A 23,324-nucleotide genomic window follows, 5' to 3' on the forward strand; every position below is an offset into this window, starting at 1 on the left:
TGATATTTTGGTGCTAAATTCGTAAATACAGTAATTACTACATAGCATTACTGTATATTGAACTACTTTTTCTATCAAATTTGTTGCATAACATGATGTTTTGGTGCTTAATTTGTAAAATCATAACCTAATTTGATGCTTAATAGGCTTTTCCTTAATCCCTCCTTATTATCCAACGTATTCACTTATCCAACGTTCTGCCGACCCGTTTAGGTTGGATAAGTGAGACTTTACTGTATTTTGGATTTCATCTCGCAGCAGCCTTAGCCAATGATCAGGGATTTTTGGAGATGAAGTCCAAAACACCTGGATGGGTCATTGTGAAGTTTCAATGCTATGGAATACAGTAGAGTCTCACTTATCCAATGTTCTGGATTATCCAACGCATTTTTTTAGTCAATGTTTTCAATACATCGTGATATTTTGGTGCTAAATTCGTAAATACAGTACAGTAATTACTACATAGCATTACTGCGTATGGAACTATTTTTTCTGTCAGATTTGTTGTATAACATGACGTTTTGGTGCTTAATTTGTAAAATCATAACCTAATTTGATGCTTAATAGGCTTTTCCTTAATCCCTCCTTATTACCATTTATGTGTTTTAAATGCAATTTTTATCCTGTATTTTTGTTTTAATTGATATATTGTATTACTGTTTTATCTTTTTATAGTGTGATTTGTATTATGTTGCTTAAGTTTTGTTCTATGTTGTTTGGGCCTCTGCCCCATGTAAGCCGCCCCGAGTCCCCACGGGGAGATGGTGGCGGGGTATAAATAAAGTTTTATTATTATTATTATTATTATTATTACAGTAGAGTCTCGCTTATCCAACGTAAACGGGCCTGCAGAACGTTGGGTAAGCGAATACGTTGGATAATAAGGAGAGATAAAGAAAAAGCCTATTAAACATCAAATTAGATTATGATTTTACAAATTAAGCACCAAAACATCATGTTATACAACAAATTTGACAGAAAAAGTAGTTCAGTACACAGTAATGCTATGTAGTAATTACTGTATTTACGAATTTAGCACCAAAATATCATGATGTATTGAAAACGTTGACTACAAAAAAGTGTTGGATAATCCAGAATGTTGGATAAGCGAGTGTTGGATAAGTGAGACTCTACTGTAGTGTAGAACTACTACTGTTTCCCCTAAAATAAGACATCCCCAGAAAATAAGACCTAGTAGAAGTTTTGCTGAATTGCTAAATATAAGGCCTCCCCCGAAAGTAAGACCTAGCAAAGGTTTTGTTTGGGATCGGTAAATGTATATACCATAGAGTGTTGTACATGGAAATAATGGTAGTAACAAGAAATTCTTGATAGGATTCACAGTTTGTCTGGTTATACTGGTTTGTGATTACAACTACTGTACAGTCTATATATATAAAAGAGTGATGGCATCACGGCAGCGGACAAAACAACAAAAGTAAACACCCCACAACTTCGAAAATTGACAGCATAACCCCTTATCCATGCCTCTAGGTTGATACAACAAAAAGAAAAGAAAAATGAAGTCCTAATTAGAGGGAGAGGAATAATTGTTTTTATCCAATTGCTGCCAGTTAGAAGGCTAAGCTCTGCTCACTTGGTCTCCTAGCAACCCACTCAGCCCAGGGGACCCTAACCCTTAACTACCACCAATTCCTCAGTACTTTATTTCCCATACCACCACACTTCGCCACAGCAACGCGTGGCCGGGCACAGCTAGTATATAATAAATGTTCAACAATAAATGTGAATTCTTTTTCATGGAAAAATAAGACATCTCCTGAAAATAAGACCTAGAGCATCTTTGGGAGCAAAAATTAATATAAGACACTGTCTTATTTTCGGGGAAACACGGTAAAATACTGTATAAATATTAAAATAAATATAGTGCCCCTACTTCGCGGATTTTCACTTATTGCAGGTGGTCCTGGAACCTAACTCCAGTGATAAGTGAGGGAACACTGTATTTTGGATCTCAGCTCCCAGAAGCCTCGGCCAATGATCAGGGATTCTTGGAGCTGAAGTCCAAAACACCTGGACGGGTCATTGTGAAGTTTCAATGCTATGGAATAATTGGGAGTTGTAGTTTGGTAAGGCACCAGCACTCTTGGGCAGGGAAGGCTAGAGACCTTGTAGAAATCCAACATCCCATATGAAAGTTAAAGTGGGATCAAACAACATTCATTGCACAGTTCCTAGAGCCAGGCAGAACTCCTTCCTCTCTCCTCCTCCTCCTTAAACTCAAAACGGCTCCTCCCTGTGGCTGGGGGCTGAGTGCGCATGCGTAGCCGCGCCCGCCGCTGAGTCTCGGTATCGGGAATGAGCCTCCGGAGGAGAGAGGCGGGAGGCGCTCCGATTGAACGAGCCTCCGCTTCGTCCTCCTCTTTCCCCCCGATTGGGAGCCATCTCCGCAGGTAGGTCGACTGAGGGACTCCCCACCTGCCCTTCCTTTCCTACCTCCGTTGACTCACCTATGCCTCACCGGGGTCACCTTTCTCCCTGCCTTCCCATTTCAGACCTCTCGCCCACAGCGCCTCCATCCATCCCTGCCTCCTTCCCCTTCGGTTTCTAACCCGGATCCAGGTTGCGCCGTCCACACCTGAGTCACCTTGGCCACCTTCCCCTCCCTCCCGTCTCAGTTTGGCTGCTCTCCATCCCGGGGTTGTTTATCAGATGCCTTTAAGGAAGGGACACCATGATGCAATGGGATATGGGATTGGAGGTTTGCATAGGGCGGCATGGGCAAACTTGGGCCCTCCAGGTGTTTTGGACTTCAACTCCCACCATTCCTAACAGCCGGTAGGCTGTTAGGAATGGTGGGAGTTGAAGTCCAAAACACCTGGAGGGCCCAAGTTTGCCCATGCCTGATAGTTGTAGTTTGTGGACCTGTTGGGCAGAGAAAAGCGAGAGAGCCTTGGAAAACTACAACTCCCAGAATTCTATAGGATCGAGGCATGGCAGTTAAAGAGGTGTCAAATTAATTTTGTAATGTATTTGTACCCATCGTAGCATCAGTCGTATATTTGGCAATTATTTTTATTAATAGCTTGTATTAATAATAATACACTTTGTTTATATTCCGCTCTATCTCCCCAAGCCGACTACAACATACAGAGACAGGCAAACATTCAGTGCCTTTAACCGATTGTAAGGTTTTAATGTCATTGTATGAATTGTAATTTTTAAATATTAAACCCTAGGCTGGGCTGTGGCGCAGGCTGGATAGCAGCCAGCTGCAACAAATCACTCTGACCAAGAGGTCATGAGTTCGAGGCCAGCCCGTGCCTGCGTCTGTCTCTGTTCCATGTTATGGCATTGAATGTTTGACTTATATGTGTGCAACTAGCTGTGCCCGGCCACGCGTTGCTGTGGCGAACTCTAGTGGTATGGGAAATAAAGTATTGAGGAATTGGTGGTAGTTAAGGTAAAGGGTAAAGGTTTTCCCCTGACGGAGCTTAGCCTTCTAACTGGCAGCAATTGGATAAAAACAATTATTCCTTTCCCTCTAATTAGGACTTTATTTTTCTTTTCTTTTTGTTGTATGAACGTAGAGGCATGGATGAGGGGTTGTGCTGCCAAGTTTAGTGTTTCTGGGATGTGTAGTTTTGTTGTTTTGTCCTAGGCCGAAATTTCATTACCCTTTTATATATATAGATGGGATCCGCCCTGAGTCCCCTTCGGGGTGAGAAGGGCGGAATATAAATACTGTAAATAATAAATAAAATAAATAAATATTTTAAACTTATGTTTGATATGTGCTCCTAAGGTATTGAGCAAGTGCCATGTGTAAGTCCCCCCAGGGTGGAGAAAGGCTGGGTACAAATAGGGTAAATAATAAATTAATACAGTGGAATAACAATAAGATACAAATACCCAGAACAAAGACAAAGTCTTCCCCTTTCATCTCCTGCTTTCTCCCCATGGCCAGGCTCAACTCTGGCCATGGGGAGGTGCTCTTGTTCCATTTCCAAGGCCAGGAGCCTGTTGTCCATAGACACCTCCTGGTTGCGTTGCCGGCAAGGCTGCATGAGCGCCTTTATTATTTTCCCGCCAAAGCGGTACCTATTTGCATGTTTTTGAACTGCTAGATTGACAGGTGCTAGGGCTATCAGCGAGAGTTCACCCTGATTCCTGGTTTCAAACTGCTAACCTTTAGGCTAATCTTTTGATATATGTAGTGTTTTAATAATTTATATAGGATTTTAATGGTGTGTTGTATATAGTAAATGTGTTTATTTGTTTGCTTTATATGTGAAAGACCTATGGTCTAAGTATCAAATAAAACGAAACCTTCAGGCTGGCATTCCACAGGCTGTGTATTTAGGCTGTGGTATTCCAGAGGCTGTCAGTAGAGGTTGAGTATCCCTTATTCAAAATGGTTGGGATTAGAAGTTTTTTGGGTTTTTTTTTAATATTTCAATTTTCATATATATGAGATGTTTCGGAGCTGGGACCCAACTCTAAATACTGTACAAAATGAATTTTATATTCCATATGCATATAGCCCGAAGGTCATTTTGTACACAATATATTTTAAAATAATGTTGCGCCTGAAACACAGTTTGTGTTTATTGAACCACCAGAAAGTTTATGGCATTTTTATTTTAGCGTTTTTATTTTATGTATTTGTATGTATTGTTTTATGAACATTTTTATAATTCCATAAATGTAAATAATAATATTTCTATAAATTTAAATTTTTGGGTTGCTGTGAGTTTCCGGGCTGTATGGCCATTTTCCAGAAGTATTCTCTCCTGACATTTTGCCCATATTTATGGCAGGCAACTTCAGAGGTTGTGAGGTCTGTTGGAAACTAGGCAAGTGGGGTTTATATATCTGTGGAAGGTCCTGGGTGGGAGAAAAAACTTGTCTGTTGGAGGCAAGTGTGAATGTTTCAATTAATCACCTTGATTAGCAATGAAAAGCCTTGCAGCTTCAAGACCTGGCTGGTTCCTGCTTGGGGCAATCCTTCATTGGGAGGTGTTAGCTGACTCTGATTGTTTCTTGTCTGGAATTCCTCTGTTTTTTTTAATGTTTCTCTTTATTTACTGTCCTGATTTTAGAGTTTTTAATACTGGTAGCCAGTTTGTGTACATTGAACCAACAGGAAGTTAATTTTAATATTTTAATTTTAATTTTATGTATTTATATGTATGTATTGTTTAATGAACATTTTAATATTTATTTAAATATATATAATTGTATCTGTATGCATCTAAATAATCATATGTATATACATATAAATACAATTGTTTTATATTTATATAAACATAAAGTAAACACTTACATAAAAAATGAAAGCAATGTAACATATCAGCCACCCATTTGGACAGTTTTCTATTTTGTAGGATTTCAGAATAAGGGATATTCAACCTTTACTTACTTATTGGAAAAGAGGATAGGCGTACATTATCTATTGTTCTTCCTTATTTTTTAAAAGCTTTGTCACATAACAAGCTGCTTTGCTTTTGTAACAGCTGCTGAAATCCAGCAGATGTCCGAAGACATTACAGTAATTCTTATATAGTCATCATGTGCTCTATGAAGTGACCTGTAGTCTATGGACTCTTGTGCTTTAATAATATCATTAGTCTTTAACATGCCATATGGGACAGTTTGGACTTTTACTAGCACAGACTGCCTGTGGAAATCTTTGTTTTGTTTACTAGGAAGCCTCTTGTCCACATAGTGTGACACATGAGGCCTGTAAATAGGCATACAAACCCTTTGTGCCCTGTGGCCACCTTAATAATTTCCGGCCTCCCAGGGTCTGCTCTAGTCTCCAAAATTGGCAGCTTTGCATTCCTTGCATCCATCGCTTGGCAAGTTAGCTATTTCGTGTTCTCCCCTGCCAGTTTCCTTGTGTTATCAGCCGAAAGCAAAAATACCTAAATGCTGTAAGTCAATTTGGGAAAATAAGACTGCCCCTGAAAACAAGCTCTAATGCATCTTTTGGAGCAAAAATTAATACAAGACAGTGTTTTATTTTGGGGGAAACTATATTTCTGTTGGTACTGAAATTAGTGTGCATCTGACAATTGATGGTGTCTTCGAATCGAAGAAATAGGGTAGTTGTAAACTAAACCAATTTACTTAGCGTCCATATAGGTGTTTTGAGTTCAGATTCTTAACTGAGATGTAGGATTTTGCAGATCAATACAGACAGTTGTGTGTAAGGAAACAACAGTTAAATTATCTGAAATTTTAAAAGGGAAATTTATTAGGTGAGAAACAGCAGTGGTTGCTAACTGTAAATATGGAGTTCAGGGTAGTAGAGGTGGAGCTTAGGTACAATGAGAGAGCTTTGTGCCAAAATGTAAACACTGTAATTCAAACACTGGCTGTTTGAAAGTTGAGTGTCCCTAGTTATTTCCAACTTAATAGGAATCCAAAAACAAATCATGAAGATTTCTTGGCAATATTTGTTCAGAAGAGTTTCTGCCTTTGCCTTCCTCTGAGGCTGAGAGAGAGTGACTTGCTAAGGTCACTCAGTGGGTTTCTAGGGCTGAGTGGGAATTCGAACATTAGAGTTCATCTACATTGCAGAATTTGACACCACTTTAACTGCCAATTTCAATACTATAAAATTGTGGGAGCTGAAGTTTTACAAGATCTTTAGCCTTCTCTGACAAAGAGTACTGGAGCCTCAGCAAACTGCAACTCCCAGGACCCCATAGCATTGAAACATAGCAGTTAAAGTGGTGTCAAACTGCATTATTTCCACAGTGTCGTCTCCAGAGTCACAGCTAAGTGCTCAAACCACTATACCCTGCTGATTCTGTATTTGACAGTTTTGCATTAAATCTATAAGTATATTATACTGTCTTGTCCAATCAATTTCCTTCATCTTTCCACCTCCAAATATTTTTTAAAATTGACATTCACCATAATTTTGCAATAGTACTTCTGGTAGTGGATTGATAATATCAGAAAGACCAATACTGCAAGTGCTATAGATTTAAAACAGGCATGGGCAAACTTCGGCCTTCCAGGTGTTTTGGACTTCAACTCTCACAATTCCTAACAGCTGTTAGGAATTGTTGGAGTTGAAGTCCAAAACACCTGGAGGGCCAAAGTTTGCCCATGCCTGATGTAAATGAATAGCATTTGAGTCTGAAATTATGTTAAATGCAGGAAAAAGTGGCATGTTGTTTGTAAAAATCCTGAATAAAGGGTTATACTGTACTTAACTCTTTATGCCATCTTTTCCTTGCTGGCGATATTAATACATTCCAGGATAATTAAAAAACTGCCCGAGAGAGGAAGCATTTTTATATAATCCTTGAAAATTACCTCTAACTTAGAAGGAGGATGACTAATGCATGCGTTTACCTCACAAGTGTAATCTATTATACATGAAGCAGGGAGATTGGGTATGTAAAAGCCGAAGCAAAATTATGCCTCGCCTTTTTTTATATTTTTGACACTTCATCTAAGTTTTATGTATTCTCTGTGTGACCACATCAAACCTTTTTGTGTGTGAGTGTCCTTATTTTCCTGTTACTAGTGGTAAATTTCTGTTATGTTAGGTTAACATTACCCTGAGAATAATGGGGGTAAATAATTTATACTCGTCGTTATGCTTTTAATAAATAACTAATGTGTGTCTGACTTGCAGCTGATACTTAATCTTGTCTAAAGGGGCAGCATTTGGTGTCCTTTTCGCTAAAGGGAAACTAGAATGTTTGTTTGCACAAGAAACTTCTTTGGGATCCTACAAATAGATGATTGCAAAGTACTGTTTATTATACTTTATTAACATGAATTCATGTATATTTGCATGTATAGTATCTCATGGTAAGGAAATGTGTTCTTCCAGGGAGGTGTAACTTAACTTCTTGTTGTTCCTGTTGGTTGTCTTCAAGTTATTCCAAACTTATGGTCACTCTGAAATGATTTGTTCAAAAGAGTTAGCCATTGCCTTCTTCTGAATTAGAGAAAGTATAATTTGCCCAAGACTATCCACTGGGTTAAACAGGGATTCGAATCCCAGGCCTCCTTAATCTTAGTCCATCGCTCAAACTACCATGCCATGCTATTTTTCAGTTTAGTTACATTTAGATTTTAAAAGTTAAGTAACATAAAAATCACAATTAAAATTGTTAGAACAGTTACCTATGTTTGGGAATGAGTTGTTTGGAATGGATTATTTGTTTTATTTTTTTGTTGCCTAAAATTGACCTGGTGTAAACTGATATTATAGTATACTGTGTTTTCAGGCTCTTTCCCATGACACAGCTGCTGGTAGATTGCCCTCCAAGGAAAGAGGACACTCCCTCTGAAACAGGAAAAGTGTCTGGTGTTATTCTCTCTATCTCGCTTTCCCTCTTGAATCCTTTCTATAGGACATTTGACACTTAGGTGGTGGCAGGGGAGAGGGAGGAAAAGATTCCAGCTGGAGGAGGTCTGTTGTCTTTCCTTGCCTCTCCACCCGATTGCTTCACTTTCAGCAGTTGTGTTATACTCTACATACTAGACAGGTATAGGAACACATGTGGAATTTTGTTTTGCCTAGTGGAAAAATTAGCAATAAACTACAAGTCCTGTATCCCCAGAAATACATCTCTTGACTTACAGTGGAAACAGGAAAACGTGAATAATAGTTAACCCCACTGAAATTAATGACTTCAATTGGAAGTTACCATAGAATTGTCCTGAAGGACTTAGCAAATTCCTTGCAATGTGCTAGTTCAGTGGGTCTCAACCTGTGAGTCCCCAGGTGTTTTGGCCTATAACTTCCAGAAATCCCAACCAGTTTACCAACATGTTAGGAATTCTGGGAGTTGAAGGTCAAAACATCTGGGGACCCACAGGTTGAGAACCACTGTGCTAGATCCTCCATGTCTATAATTCATTACTGCTGTTGAAAGCATGCCATAGAATTGCCTGGAAGACCTAGAAAATTCCTAGACATTTCTATGACATATTTTGTTGGATGTGAATAGGTGAAATCTTAGGTGCTAGTCCTGGAGCTATGGAGGTCATACTGTGTTAAGTGAGGTAGCCAATGTCATGTGCATTCTCTTTAAACCACTGCTACCTTTCCATTTGTTCTTGTTGGGCTGCTTTGAAAAATTAACTCCAACTATGTTTATTTGCCAGCTGTAGTTATTCTTAACACTATATTCTGATTGGACTAAGTAAGATTAACTCTACAACTTGGTTGAGGAACTAATTTGGAGAATGGAAAAGTTTAGCGGCAGTAATCCCTGTTGGGTCTCTTGGATTTCTCAGCGGCTTTTGATAGCATGGCATGTTTCTGGGTTGACACTCAGGGATGGGACTTAGGGGCACTGTTCTACAGTGGCTCCACTTGTTCCTGGAGGGCCAGACCCAGAAGGTTGTGCTGGGGGTGCCTGCTTGAACCCCATTGGCTTGTGGAGTCCCGCAAGTTTCAATCCTATCCTTCATGCTATTTAATGTCTACATGAAACCGCTGGATGAGGTCATCCGGAGAGTTGAATTCAATGTCATCTGTATGCAGATGACACACAACTCTATTACTCATTTCCACCTAAAACCAAGGAAGCTGCCTGGGTCCTAAACTAGTGTCTGGCTGCTGTAATGGGCTGGATGAGGGATAACAAACTGAAGCACAATCCAGAGAAGACAGAGGTCCTCCTGGTCAGTTGGGAAGCTGATTGGGTTATAGGGTGGCAATCTGTGCTGGGTGGGGTAACACTCTCCCTAAGGACACAGGTCCGCAGTTTGGGGGTCCTTCTTGATTCAGTTTTATACTAATGTGTGATTTTAACGTTATAGTCAACATGTCTATTGTTATTCTTCTTTCCTATGTATTATGATTTGTCTTTACTTTGTTGAATTAATTATCCTGTATTGTTATGTGCCTACTTTTATTTATATTGTGTTCCTGTTTTAAGCCGCTCCGAGTCCCCTCGGGGAGAGGGGGCAGGATATAAATAAAGCATCATCATGATGATGATAGTTAGGAGAGCTGTTGTGGCTGCTGTTTACAGTTGAGTTCAGGTTTTAGGCCTAAAAGAATATACTCACCAATCCCTCTAGTTTTACGACTTGAGTGGGAGACTTTATGTGACCAGAAGCTGTATTTTGGTTGCTTCATGTACATGGCACTAGCCCTTGCTGTGTTTCCTTGCTAAATTCATAGTGTTGCCAATATTGAGGAATGTCTCTTAGTTATAAATGGTACTCACAATCAACCATTAGTTTGGTGGAGTGCATGCATAGTAGAATGGTAGATCTTCAGAAAAGTTTGACATCAGACATATATTTAGTGCATGGAACTATGGAGTAAGCAAGGAAGCAAGGATCCTCTGGACTATATATAAGAACCTTCTATTGAGCACTCTAGCGGAGTAGTCTCACTTTTGATTGGCATCAGTCAGGTTTCATTATCATAGAGCTGCTAAGGACTGAAGCTGGATCTACATTGCCATATAATCCAGTTCAAAGGAGATAATCTGGATTCAGAAACTGGATTTTATGACAGTGTAGATGAGGCCTGAGCATGGTTTGTTGGGTGCGCAAAGCATGCCTTCTCTTGTGAACCATGTTACAGTACTTCCATAAAGGATGTAATAGTTTTTCATATTTTAACTATGCCTTGTAGGCTTTTTATTGGTTTATGAAATGAAATAAAGGTTTGGTTAACTGGGAGAAACTGAACATTCTTGGCAATGCATATCACGTTTGTTCAAAATAATAGTAATAAAAAAACTATAACTTTGTTTTTGGGAAAATAATGTGTGTGTTCTGCTAGAGAGCATTAAATACTGCTGATGTATTGCAGAGAAAATTATATTTGAAATGTTAAAGAAAAATGTGTGTGTGTATATGTGCTTTCAAGTTGCCTGTCGACTTATAGTGACCTCATTAATTTCACAGGGTACATTCTTTGAATTTCAAAGGAGATACAGCTCTTTACAGGTGACTTTTCTTGGCAAAGCAATGTGGTTTTAAAACAACAACTCCATAGAAAATTTACAGTTAAAACTTGTTTTTCCCAGAAATAGTTCAACTCTTGTCCCTTAAGCTTTTTCTTAATCTTCTTTTACATAAATTACACAAAAACGCTTCAGCTTGCACGGCTGTGCCTTCGTGAATAGATTATGTGGAATCATTGCCTCTTTCTGTTATACAGCAATTTGTAAATTGGTAATAATTCAATGAATATTTTCTGTTGCTGAACTTAGTATTTGAAAGCAGGCTATCATTTTTTAAAATGAATTGATTGCAAGGAGGGAGTGTTTTTGAGGCAGCTTCTCATGACAGCTGGTACTGTTAATGTTGTGGATCTGGGCTGAAAAGATAAAAGGGCTGTGATGAAGAAAATCAGAGGAATCTGGCAAGCTTCCAAAATCATCACTTGAGTTCAATAAAAATAAATCAAAGGTGCTTTCCAAATAAAATGTAACTATTTTTTGCCGGCAGCATTTTAAAAAAATGAATATATCTGATGTCTTATTTTACTCTTTTAAAATACATGAGAAATTCCTGTATTCATGAAGGTTGTTGTGATCAAGGTTGTATGTATGGAAATGCTTTTAATGTGAGCTGCTTTGAGTCTCCTGGTGGAGAGAACAAAATTGGGTATAAATACAATAAATAATAATAATTGCTCTAAGTGTTACATTCTCACACCTGGATCTGTTGTATTATTGGTATATGGTTTCCAGGCATCTGTGAATCCTAGAATACCAAACTGACCCTATATCACAAAGGTCTACTGGAGGAGTCACTTAGGGTTTTTTTGTCTGTAGGTATTGTGAGCTTGCAGTGCATTCACCAGGGAATCAATCCCTCCAGTAAACAAGCCCTGTCAGAGTTAACTCTTAACTGAGCGTTGCTGCTATAATAAGTTAGGGATTTTGGAATATTTTAATGTGTGTGTTGTGAACCTGTTGATGACCATCTTTGCATAAGTCATAGGAACCAAAAATATCCAAATCTGAACGGATACTCGAGAATAATATTATATTAGAGTCTTATTGGGAAGCCAGAATGAAAACATGTACAATTCTGGATTAGTTATCCAGATTTTTTTTTCTTTTACAGGAGGACTTGGTGCTGGTGACAAACCTGAGGCAGAAGCACTACCAATTTAGAAAGACACAGCTGAATAAAATCCCACACAGTTCCACACAGCTGAATAAAATCCCACATCATCTGCTTTGAACTGGAATATATGGCAGTGTGGACTCAGATAATCCAGTTCAAAGCAGATATTGTGGGATTTTCTGCCTTGATATTTTGGGTTATATGGCTGTGTGAAAGGGCCCTGGAAGATTATTTTTGCATTTGAAGTGGAAGAATCAGTACGTTTTATTATAGTTTGCCTCATTTATTATTATATACCATTACTGTAGTGTGGTTGTAAAATAGTTGATAGTAGTTGATAATATATTGAACAGAATAGGTAAATGGGGTCATAGTTGCCTACAAGATTTTAAATTTAAATTTTGAAAGTGTGTGTATGTACCTTCTAGTTATCTGTCAACCTATAGTTTGTTTTCTGTGTCAGGAGCAACTTGAGAAATTGCAAGTCTGGTGTGAGAGAATTGGCTGTCTACAAGGACGTTGCCCAGGGGACGACCGGATGTTTGATGTTTTTACCACCCTTGTGGGAGGTTTTTCTCATGTCCCCGCATGGAGCTGGAGCTCATAGAGGGAGCTTATCTGCGTTTTCCCCAGGTTGGATTTGAACCAGCAACCTTCAGGTCAGCAACCCAACCTTCAAATCATTAGTTCTGCCAGCACAAGGGTTTAACCCACTGCGCCACTGGTGGCTCCTAACCTATAGTGCCCCGTTGGATTTCATAGTTTTCTTGGACAGTGGGTACTCATTGGTGATTTTGCAGTTGCTTTCCCTGAAACATATCCGACAGCACCACATGTTATCCTAAATAACATTAATTTAGAATATAGATGGGGAAATATATATATTGGAATCTGCTTTGAGAAGTGTTCCATTCTAGTCTTTGGATATTGTTTTCCTGTGCATGTTCAATATATGTATATCTGCATGCCCATTCCATTGTATTGTGAGGTGGCCAAGTTTTTAAACAACTAGATTGTCCCTCTTTGGTCATTGCGTTCCTGAACTCCAGTCTGTACCAAGATAAAATGCATAATACCATTGAATAATTATGTATCTGATACAGAGACAAGTTTTAAACTCTGAATTCATGATATTTTTTCTTTTAGATTCTTTAGCCTCTGACATTTTTGCAACTTAAATTGTGTTTCAAAGCACTTTTGTGGGGAAACTCTTTCATTTTAATGCACATTTAAATAATTTATTTCCTTATAGGCTCTCTTTACATATGAGACATACACTGGTTTTTCACTGAGACTTATACTAGATTTTCACATTGTAGTAAAACGATAATGCTTTTTGCATACATCTGGTTTCTCTTTTGAGTTTTGTCACATTTTAACAACACTGACACACGAGACAATTATTTTAGAAGTGGCTTAGATCCTTTTAGAAGATGCACTTTCTAAAAGGATTGTAGCAATACAATGTATTGTGTGTGTGTGTGTGTGTGTTTTTAAAAATAAAAAAATAAAGAAAACAGCCCAGCATTAGTTCTTGTATTCATTTAAGACTGTATTGCTTCCTCTCTTGGCAGACTTGAATGCAAAAACAAGGGAAGAATTGGCATAAGTATAAAAAGAAACTTTGGAGGAACAATCTAAGGGGCAACCTCTCTTAAACAATTGAATAAGGATCCTGCTCAATAAATATGGAATAGTGATTTGGGTAGTACTGGGAAGGGAAAATGGAGTATCTTGAGGAAGGGGTGTTTGGGAACTTGTATAATGTCCCCCCCTCTTGCCACTTATTTTCCCTTATAAAGAAAGGAAATTTGCAGAGAAAGAGTGAAAATTAAAGAAAAATTATATATTTACTAGAGATGTGCATGGTATTTGTTTCATTTGTATTTCCATTTCGTACCATCCATTTGGATGGCACGAAACAGAAAGCCCCCCCCCCCCCCCCCGGGAACAAAAACTAACTCGAAAGGCAGGCGGGAGCTGGTATCAGCTTCAAGCCTGCTTTTCAGGTCGATTGGCTGCAGCCGATTTTGGGAGGTTAGAAGAAAACGGAACAGGGCCCCACCAAAAGCCAGGAGACAAAACGGGACAAGGTAAGTCCCGAATGCACATCACTAGTATTTATTTTGTTTTTCTCTTTTTTTCTCTATAAGAATTCAAGGTGCCTAACAGTGGCACTACACAACACAATAGATTTTAAAAACAAGGCAAATACATATACATATGAACACAAATTTTAAAAAACAATTAAATATTTGTGTCAGGGAGACAAAAGTTAAAATACAGTTAAAAATACAATCAAAATTCCATTAAAAAGCTAAATATTTCCCCAAAATCCCAACCACACAATTGAAAGAAAAATATAAACATATTAATATCCTATTTCTACCACATTAATGTAATAATAAGACCAGATACTAGTGTCAACAATGGGTTTAGGTATAGTTTCAGTATAGTAGCACTTGTGAATGGAAAACTGGAAATGTGTGCTTCCATTGTCAGCTGAACTCAGTTCAGTGTTGCATATGACATCTAAACTCATGTGGGAATTGTGGTCTTCTAGATGTTGGGGAACTATTTCTCTCTACATTTCTCATACTTGGCTATACTTGGCTAGGTCTGATGAGTAGTTGCAGTCCAACAACATGTATAACTGCCATTCCTGCCTTGAGCAGTTGTGGTTTGATGAAACTTCCATAGCTTGTGATTTGAAGGCGAGGTTTTTGTTTTGGTACTGAACAAAATAGTTAAAATGACTACAGTTTCTCAGATCTGGATAAAGTTGAATCTCCTGAGCTCCTTGCGGTCACGGAGGAGCAGGGAAGCATGAACTGGGACTTGCAAGGACTCTGTGCCATCATGATTTATCTTCGTTTACTATGACATCTGAACCAATTTGGTAACAGTATGTAGCATTCTTGGAGACAAAGTGAACATGACTGTTTCTGGATTGGAATGATTTCAGCCATGCTTGGAGCACCCCGTTTTAACAAAGTCTAGAATCAGGTTTTCATTTCTTCTGTTCCCTGTCTTTAGCTGGTAGCTGACGTCTAAGACAACACAGAACTATAAAATAGGGATACCTATTTATCTACAGTGCTGCCTTTAAAAACATTGAATCATTACTGCAATTTGTTTGTACCTTTTTCAGTGTCAAGTATGTGTATGCCAGACCCTTTGAGTAAAGGCCTTGGTTTCTGAAAATGCCTGAATATGATGCTTCTGTATCCCTTGCCACCACTTCATATAGATTTGTCATGACATGCGGTGAGCCTTGGTTTGTGTTTTCAGCTATGCTGATAATTCTTATGGGAAAAACAGCTGGCATACTTGACACTGTTCTTCTGTTGGGATTTTCATATAAAATACCCAGAAAATCCTACATTTTAGACATGGATTTGTCAAGTGGTACATTACAATATTACAGCTAGCTTTTAAATTTTCATAATACATAGCCATTGAGTGAAATGAGGAGCCCTGTGTCTTTAAGCTTCTGAAATACAGTTTGTGATTACTTTCCTGCAGAGAAAAAAATATTGATGCAATCTCATGTTGAAATAATATACTTTATTTTTCATAACTCTTTTACTCCCTTTATAGCACTTTTTTAAAGCATAAGGATAGGTCATCAAAAAGAACAGTTCAACACGTTTCAGCAAACATTTTCTTCGAAACTCACAATATGGCCTTGGAAAACAAAACAAATAATTCTGGGAAACCTTGTATAAATAAACAGAAACATTTTCAGTCTTCTAGTGATGACATGAAAGCTTCTCCCAAAATGAGGGTAATTTTTGTCTCTTTCACCAGTTTCCACTTTACTTAGGATTTGTAAGTTCCATGCTTTATCTACATGTCAGGTAGTTGGTGATCTGCTTTCTTCTTTTTCTGTCTATTATGCTCTTCACGCATCCTTTGTATGTGATTTTGAAGGTAGCAATTTATCTTCTGTGTTGCCCATAAATATACACAGCTATAGTAGGATTCCCCATAGTAACCTATGGATGCGAGAGCTAGACCATAAGGAAGGCTGAGCGAAGGAAGAGTGATGCTTTTGAACTTTGGTGCTGGAGGAAAATCCTGAGAGTGCCTTGGACTGCAAGAAGATCCAACCAGTCCATCCTCCAGGAAATAATGCCCGGCTGCTCACTGGAGGGAAGGATATTAGAGGCAAAGTTAAAGTATTTTGGCCACATAATGAGAAGACAGGAAAGCTTGGAGAAGATCATGATGCTGGGGAAAATGGAAGGAAAAATGAAGAGAGGCCGACCAAGGGCAAGATGGATGGATGATATCCTTGAAGTGACTGGCTTGACCTTGAAGGAGCTGGGGGTGACGATGGCCGACAGGAAGCTCTGGCGTGGACTGGTCCATGAGGTCACGAAGAGTCGGAAACGACTGAATGAATTTATTTATTTTGTGTCAAAAGCATTGCATAATAAATAAGTTTAAAAGTGATAAAATAAAGGAATCACAAACAGTTTTAGACCAAAAGTGGGCAACAGCAATTGCATTGTCTGTAGCTTTAAACAACTCCTCCTCCGTGCATGAATGAATAAACAACTATAGTAGGATCACCGACAGTAAAATCCCATTAGTCCCAGGTTGAGTTTAATTGCATTGTTTACTACGGACATGCTTCTCCAACCCAATATTCAATATCAGTCTTTCTTCAGACTTCTCTTATCATCTTCCCAGTCTTTCAAAAAACAAAAACAACAATGGAACACGCACGTACACATACACAACACCAGGTAGTCAAATGACAAGAAGATTTGGGTCAGGGATAGGGTTTCATACAAAGATTTTGTAAAAATTACCTTCTTTATCAGAGGCTTTGTAAACTGAAGTATGCCTATGGTATAGTGTGAAAGTTCAATTTGTGCAGTTAAGTACAGCTGGACAAGTACGACCTTAAAATGACTTCTACATGTTTATGTAAACTGTAGGTTAGTGTTCCCTACAAAGTAAACATTGAATCGGGGTTGCTGTACTTTACAAAAGTGGTAGGAGTGTGTGTTTATGTGTATACTACTTGTAGAAGATCAGTAGGCCTACCAGGAGGTTCTTTTTTTTTACTCAATACACTTATAATTGTGTCTTGTTGCACTGCTCTGTTCTTGTCAAAGCATCTGGAAGCCACCTGATGTAACAATCTACAGAAAATTGCTCTGCTTGTGTGTGTTTGCGTTTTGAAGCTTATGCCCTTTGACAGGCAAAGCTTGAACACAGTTCTACAATAATAATTTACCCTGAACTACATTCAGTGCATAATATGAATGGGAGTAGCAGTTGGGATAAATAAGCCGTAATATATTTGTTGGAAAAAATATAAAATAACTCAGTTTTATTTTTCACTTACATTAGTGGGTGAAATCAGAGTGGGAAAAAGGCAGCTCACCAGATAATGTGGAACTCCATGACCCATCAGTCCTCGACTGGCATTACATTTTCCAGAAGGGTAGCAGTATTAATCTGTTGCATCTGATGGTGAAGATATATAAAAAAAGCTTATGGCATCTAAGTGGCACTCTACATTGCCGTAGAAAATATTCCTTTCACCATTTTTCTCTGTCCCCTCTTTTGTACTACTCTTCCCACAGTGCTGCTGAGAATTAGACTAAGGAAATAGAAACAAATAATACTGTAATATAATTCCATCTACCTGTTAGTGATTGATTCCATTTTCCTTGTGCTCAAGGAAGATACTTGTATGAAACAGGACAGTGGTAATACTTCCTCCATGGCTAGAAAATCAAGCATCAATTTAGGGCAGGCCTGCACAACTTCCAGATGTTTGGGCCTTCAACGTCCAGAAGCCGTAGCCAGCTTGTCCCATGGCCAGGAATTCTGGGAGCTGAAATCCAAAACATCTGGAGAGCCTCTGGTTGTGCAGGTCTCATTTAGGATGAACTTTAGGTCTTATTTAGGAACCCTTGGTGGCACAGCGGGTTAAACTGCTGAGCTGCTAAACTTGCTGACTGAAAGGTTGGTGGTTCAAATCCGGGAGCAGGGTGAGCTCTCGCTGTTAGGCCCAGCTTCTGCCAATCTAGCACTTTGAAAACATATAAATGTGAGTAGATCAATAAGTATCACTCCGGCGGGAAGGTAACGGCACTCCATACAGTCATGCTGGCCACGTGAACTTGGAGGTGTCTACGGACAACGCCGGCTCATCGGCTTAGAAATTGAGATGAGCACCAACCCTCAGAGTCAGACATGACTAGACTTAATGTCAGGGGAAAACTTTTACCTTTACCTGTTTACACCACATTCTGTCCATGCCTGTTTTCTGTATGGCTTGCAGAACTCAAGTGTGTCTATCTTTCTTCCACTCGTCAGTTATGGGGGAGATAATTATTTCATGGGAGTAATGAATGGGAGTAATTAAAGCCTGTCTCACAAATCCCAATGCATTAATTGCTGTTTCCCCACTGATGTTGGAAGCTATAGTCTAAAACATCTGAAAGGCATCAGGTTGGGGAAGGCATGGGGAATAATGAGAGTTTGGATTGTAAAATGTGAATTTTTGGGCAGCAGCAGTCAGTCCTGTTCTGTACACTACTAGAAGAGAACCTTGAACTGAAATTGTATAGACCTGTGAAGAGATTGTCTTGTGTCCCATGCTTATCTGAAAGTTTGATAAAGGTAAAGGTAATGGTTTCCCCTGTCTTTAAGTCCAGTCGTGTCCGACTCTGGTGGTTGGTGTTCATCTCCATTTCTAAGCCAAAGAGTCACCGTTGTCCGTAGACACCTCCTAGGTCATGTGGCCAGCATGACTGCATGGAGCACCGTTACTTTCCTGCAGAAGCAGTACCTATTGATCGACTCACATTTGCATGTTTTCGAACTGCTAGGCTGACAGAAGCTGGGGCTAATAGCAGGAGCTCACTCTACTCCCCGGTTTCGAACTGGCAACCTTTCGGTCAGCAAGTTCAGCAGTTCAGTGGTTTAATCTGCTGCGCCACCGGGTGCTCCATGTTCAATATTACTCTTCTATAAATATAATGTTAATGATTCTTGAAAAGAAAGTTTGATTTTAATATCCTAATATAAGTCAGTCCCATTGAATGTGTTCACTTATGTTACCTGTATTTCTTTTTTTCTTATATTAGGGCTTCATATGATGAATCTTCTATTATGGCCAATGACACTCTAGAAGGTTTTCATGAAGTGAATTTAGCATCACCGACTACTCCAGATCGCTTAGGAGTATATGAATCTAATGCTTCTGAACAAGCTACCTCACCGACTGTTATCTATCGCCCTCACCCCCCAGCTGTGTGCTCCACACCAGTTCAGCCCACTGCTCTGGATGTTGCTGACCTTCCTACACAGCCAGTGTACTCATCTCCTAGGCATTTCAATTGTGCAGAAACAGCAGGTATCAGGTTGGTTGTAAGGATATTTTATCTATTGTCTCAATAAAACCTTGACATGAAATGTTTGTGCATTGTGGTCTTCTAAAACTCTGTTTATTATTGGCTATGACTTTTGGAGGTTTTTTTTTTTTTGCTCAGTACATATTGTGTGTTCTTCTCTTTCAGCATCAATGTTACAGAAACTGTACCTTGTTCTACCTCAGGACCCCAGGGTGGTCCATACAAACATGACAATTTCAGAAAAGAAAGCAGTAGTGCGGAACGAGAATTTTTGCAAGGCGCAACAATCAGAGACCCTTCTGAAGGAGGTGACGATGTTTTGGGGCTGAGCACAGATAGTCTCTCTCGCTTGCGAAGCCCATCAGTATTGGAAGTGAGAGAGAAAGGCTATGAGAGATTGAAGGAAGAGCTTGCTAAAGCTCAGAGGGTAAGCTCAATAAATATTGCATATCATTCTGTGCAAGTGCAGATTTGGCACTGCGGAAATAATTCAGTATCTTGAGGATCCCGACTTTCATTTGTTTTCTCGCCTTCCCTACACACCTTTTCTTTAAAAAGCAACATTATGGTCTCCCACCATAGCAAACATCTGGACTTCTTTTTTATGCTTAACAGTGTTGGTATTGTGCTTACTAAACAATATGTTAATTTATTATTTAATTTATAACCTCCTGTTTCTTCAGTGAGAGGCTAAACACAGCTTTGGTTAAAACAAAAATACAGCTAAAATGGTGTAATGCAAAAGATAAAAAAGTCAAAAACATAATAGTGAAGAAAAAAACATGTGTTCTGCAGCAACTGTGAAAAAACAAATGCCTCCTAAGCAAGTAGGCCTTTGCCTTTTACAGACCAATAAAAGCACTACAATAGGTAGTAAATAAATAAAATCAGCAGACCTGGACTTTCCATTCAGTGGGAAAGATTAAAAGCAGGAGAAAATAGATCTTCAAAATTCAGCCTTGGAAAATCCAGTTCTTTAAAGATGTTGCGTGAGAATGTTCTTGCCTGCCTTCAAAGGAAGAAAGGGAAATTCATTACATTGGGGCAACTACTTAAAAAGGTTTGGCTCTAAGCATGACCTAATCTTGCATCTTGGTATGGCTTCATCACAATCCTAAAGTAAGACTTCATATGGAAAATAGTCCTTGAATATTTTTGCTCAAATCACTTGCTGTCTTGATTTCATTAAACCAAGAAGCAGATTTTGAACTAAGTGGTGTTACTGAATGACCTTCTAAGGCAACTCTAACGGACTAAACTGTTGGAGGTCTAATTAGTCTAATCTAGGCTAATACTTGAATCTAGAAGTTAATAATGAATAAGTGAAAATGGTCAGCTTTTGTTGACTATGAAAGTCAGTTTAAAATTTAGGTGGAAAAATAAATTGGTGAACGCTTCATTAGGGAAGAGGTACTAGGATATGAATGGAGTTAGGAATGTATTTAAAAGTGAGACTTCATTGTTTTATACTACAATCTCATATACACCTGAAATAACATAAACTGTATATTTGACAGTTCACCTAATTTACACAGGTTTGATTTTTTTTGGCGTTACGTTGTGAAATATAACCTTAAGTTAAAATATCTACATCAGTGTGATGATACTTCTTTAGCTGTCACTTTGCACACAAGCATTTTGCAAAGTTGTCTTCATGTCTTTTTGTAACAGCTTTCTAAGAAATTGCTTTAAATCCCCTTAAATATAGCTATATATACCTGTTCAGTATAAGACTATGTATTTCTTTTTAGAAGTGGAAAAATATTACTTTATATTTTGATGCGATGTTTCAAATGTTCTCTACTCTTGTGTACATTGCATGTAATTAACTTAACTGATAGATTTTTTTTTAGAAAATCACCTAGATATTACTGTGGGTCTTGAATAGCATTGCTTGTTTTTTTTCCCCCTCTGGCTGTTGAATCACATGTAATCAATCTATAGAAATATTGAACAGCTTGCAGACATTGGTCTCTTACAGACATACACGAAAAACAAGAAACAGCCTTCCTTTTTGCCAGGGCAGTGTTGCTGTTAAGTCAAGATTATTCTTATGAGTAGCTTGAAGCTGCTTAGCCCAGAGTCACCCTGTTCCTATAAATGAGGCTATTCAGACCAAGTAGTCTTGGCACCGGTTTCTCAATTTTGCTTGCTTTTGAAAATTAAATCTTTGCTACATTACAGTTTTTGCTGAGCTGCAGTATTTGTAGAGAACTCTGTAATCCTTTGGAAATGGCATAGAAATGCTGAGCAGTGCTCCTTGTTGTGTTATTACTTTCGTGACTCTGGATGTATCCTTTTCACCTTGTAGAAATGTCACCTCCCTGTTCCTCAAGTTTGAGGGCCTTGTTTTACATTTCTTCTACGTGGCGGCTGCCCTCTAGTGTTGTGTATCTGTCATGCCTGTTTTGGAACAGATTTTTAGCACTCGTTAATGCAACTCTGACATGTGTAGACAGCCAGCCCCTGGCACTTTTGTGGCCCATTCTTGTATCCAGCTAGGAGAGAAAGCTGGGGTATAAAAACCTGTCCAATAGCCAGGATTCTGGGAGTTTGAGGCCAAAACAGCTGGAGGGCTGCAAGTTGTGCCGGTCTGAACTAAGCTTTATTGCTGGTGAATGCATACAGCAGGTTGTTTACAGCAGAGAAAAGCATCATAGTCCTTTAACAATGGATTTCATTATCTTCTCCCAATAACTGATAGAATCAGGGTTGTAAGCAATAATTTTTACCATCCCAGGGCTGACCTTACAGATATCCCTCTGGCTGAGGGAACTGGAAGCTGGTTTCCAGGGTAATCGAGGGCAAAGCCAAAAAGGAAACTGAACAGTGTAGGTGTGATTCGTCTCTCATCATAATAAATATGAGAACAGTATAAACAAGTTGTTTGCTCTTTTGATTGTTCACAGCTACTTCTGAACTCTAAACTAAAGCATAAACCATTCCGCTGGGCCTACAAACCATAACGCTTCTTGCTCTGTTAGATTTCTGTTAATGTTTATTCATGATACTAAGGCGAACCTACCAACCTGGTGACAGGGATCACATCTCCTACACTTTATTTAAATAATTGCATCCAACTCAACGACAGTGAATGGAACAATATTCACAACTACAGATAAATCATTGAGCTTTGCAAAAGCTGCCATATATTTAGTGATATTGTTGAGGAAACAGAACCCTGTGCGATCCGGCCAAAGTCTTGCTTTTCAATATACTTTTCTCATTCCACAAATTTTGTCTCTAAATCTTTTCTTATCCTCCTACACTTAATAAAAATTGTTGGCAAAGGAAAGGACTGTAATTCCTGAAGAACCACTTCCTATCAGCGTTGATGTTACTAATTAAATAAATTACCTGACTTGCTCAACTTCCTAAGTTCTTGTTTGCCGGTATGCGTAAGATTTTTTTTTGTTATCAGTGCTCTCATTCCAGTTCAAGGCTTCATAGACATCACATGTGTGTCAGTAGCATAAATAGGTTTTGGTGTGGCATCTGATCTGTGTTGTAGATAGTCCTCTAAATGTTGGACTTGTGTATTGAGACACCCAGTGCTAGTCAATGCTTCCCATCAGGAGTGTATCCCCAGGGGCAGTCAGTGGTCAGAATTATATTCAGCCATGTTGGAACTAATGACTATGTACCAATAGAATTTGAAGCCAGTTGTAATCAGTATTTACTATACTAAACGTACCTGTGTGGGGCAGTCAGATGCATATTATCAATGTCTCAGCACCATTTACATAAAGAAGGTATGAGGAGTATGTGGCCCTTCAGATGGTTGATTGCATCTCCCATGATCCATTAATATTGTCTATTGGCTTGCTGATAGGAGTAACTATTCTACAACATCTGGAGGGCCCCCATGTGACAAAACCTTTAGTGAGTAGGATCTTCTTCCTC

At 38.8% G+C, this 23,324-nt stretch overlaps 1 protein-coding gene across 2 annotated transcripts in view; it reads left to right on the forward strand.

Annotated features, from left to right (window-relative positions):
• Nucleotides 1-2,259: 2,259 nt before the first annotated feature.
• Nucleotides 2,260-23,324, forward strand: part of rab3ip (RAB3A interacting protein) — a 32,105-nt gene continuing 11,040 nt past the window's right edge. The window contains exons 1-3 of one of the 2 annotated variants that reach the window (XM_003224619.4): nucleotides 2,260-2,414; nucleotides 19,155-19,430; nucleotides 19,587-19,848. In XM_003224619.4, coding sequence (XP_003224667.2) covers nucleotides 2,320-2,414; nucleotides 19,155-19,430; nucleotides 19,587-19,848 — 633 coding nt within the window. In that variant the 5' untranslated portion in view covers nucleotides 2,260-2,319. Of the gene's footprint in view, nucleotides 2,415-7,459; nucleotides 7,480-19,154; nucleotides 19,431-19,586; nucleotides 19,849-23,324 lie in introns of those variants that run through there. The other variant, XM_008116612.3, reaches the window with a different exon arrangement.

Source organism: Anolis carolinensis, chromosome 5, assembly GCF_035594765.1.
Source record: "Anolis carolinensis isolate JA03-04 chromosome 5, rAnoCar3.1.pri, whole genome shotgun sequence".
Taxonomy (NCBI): Eukaryota; Metazoa; Chordata; class Lepidosauria; order Squamata; family Dactyloidae; genus Anolis; species Anolis carolinensis.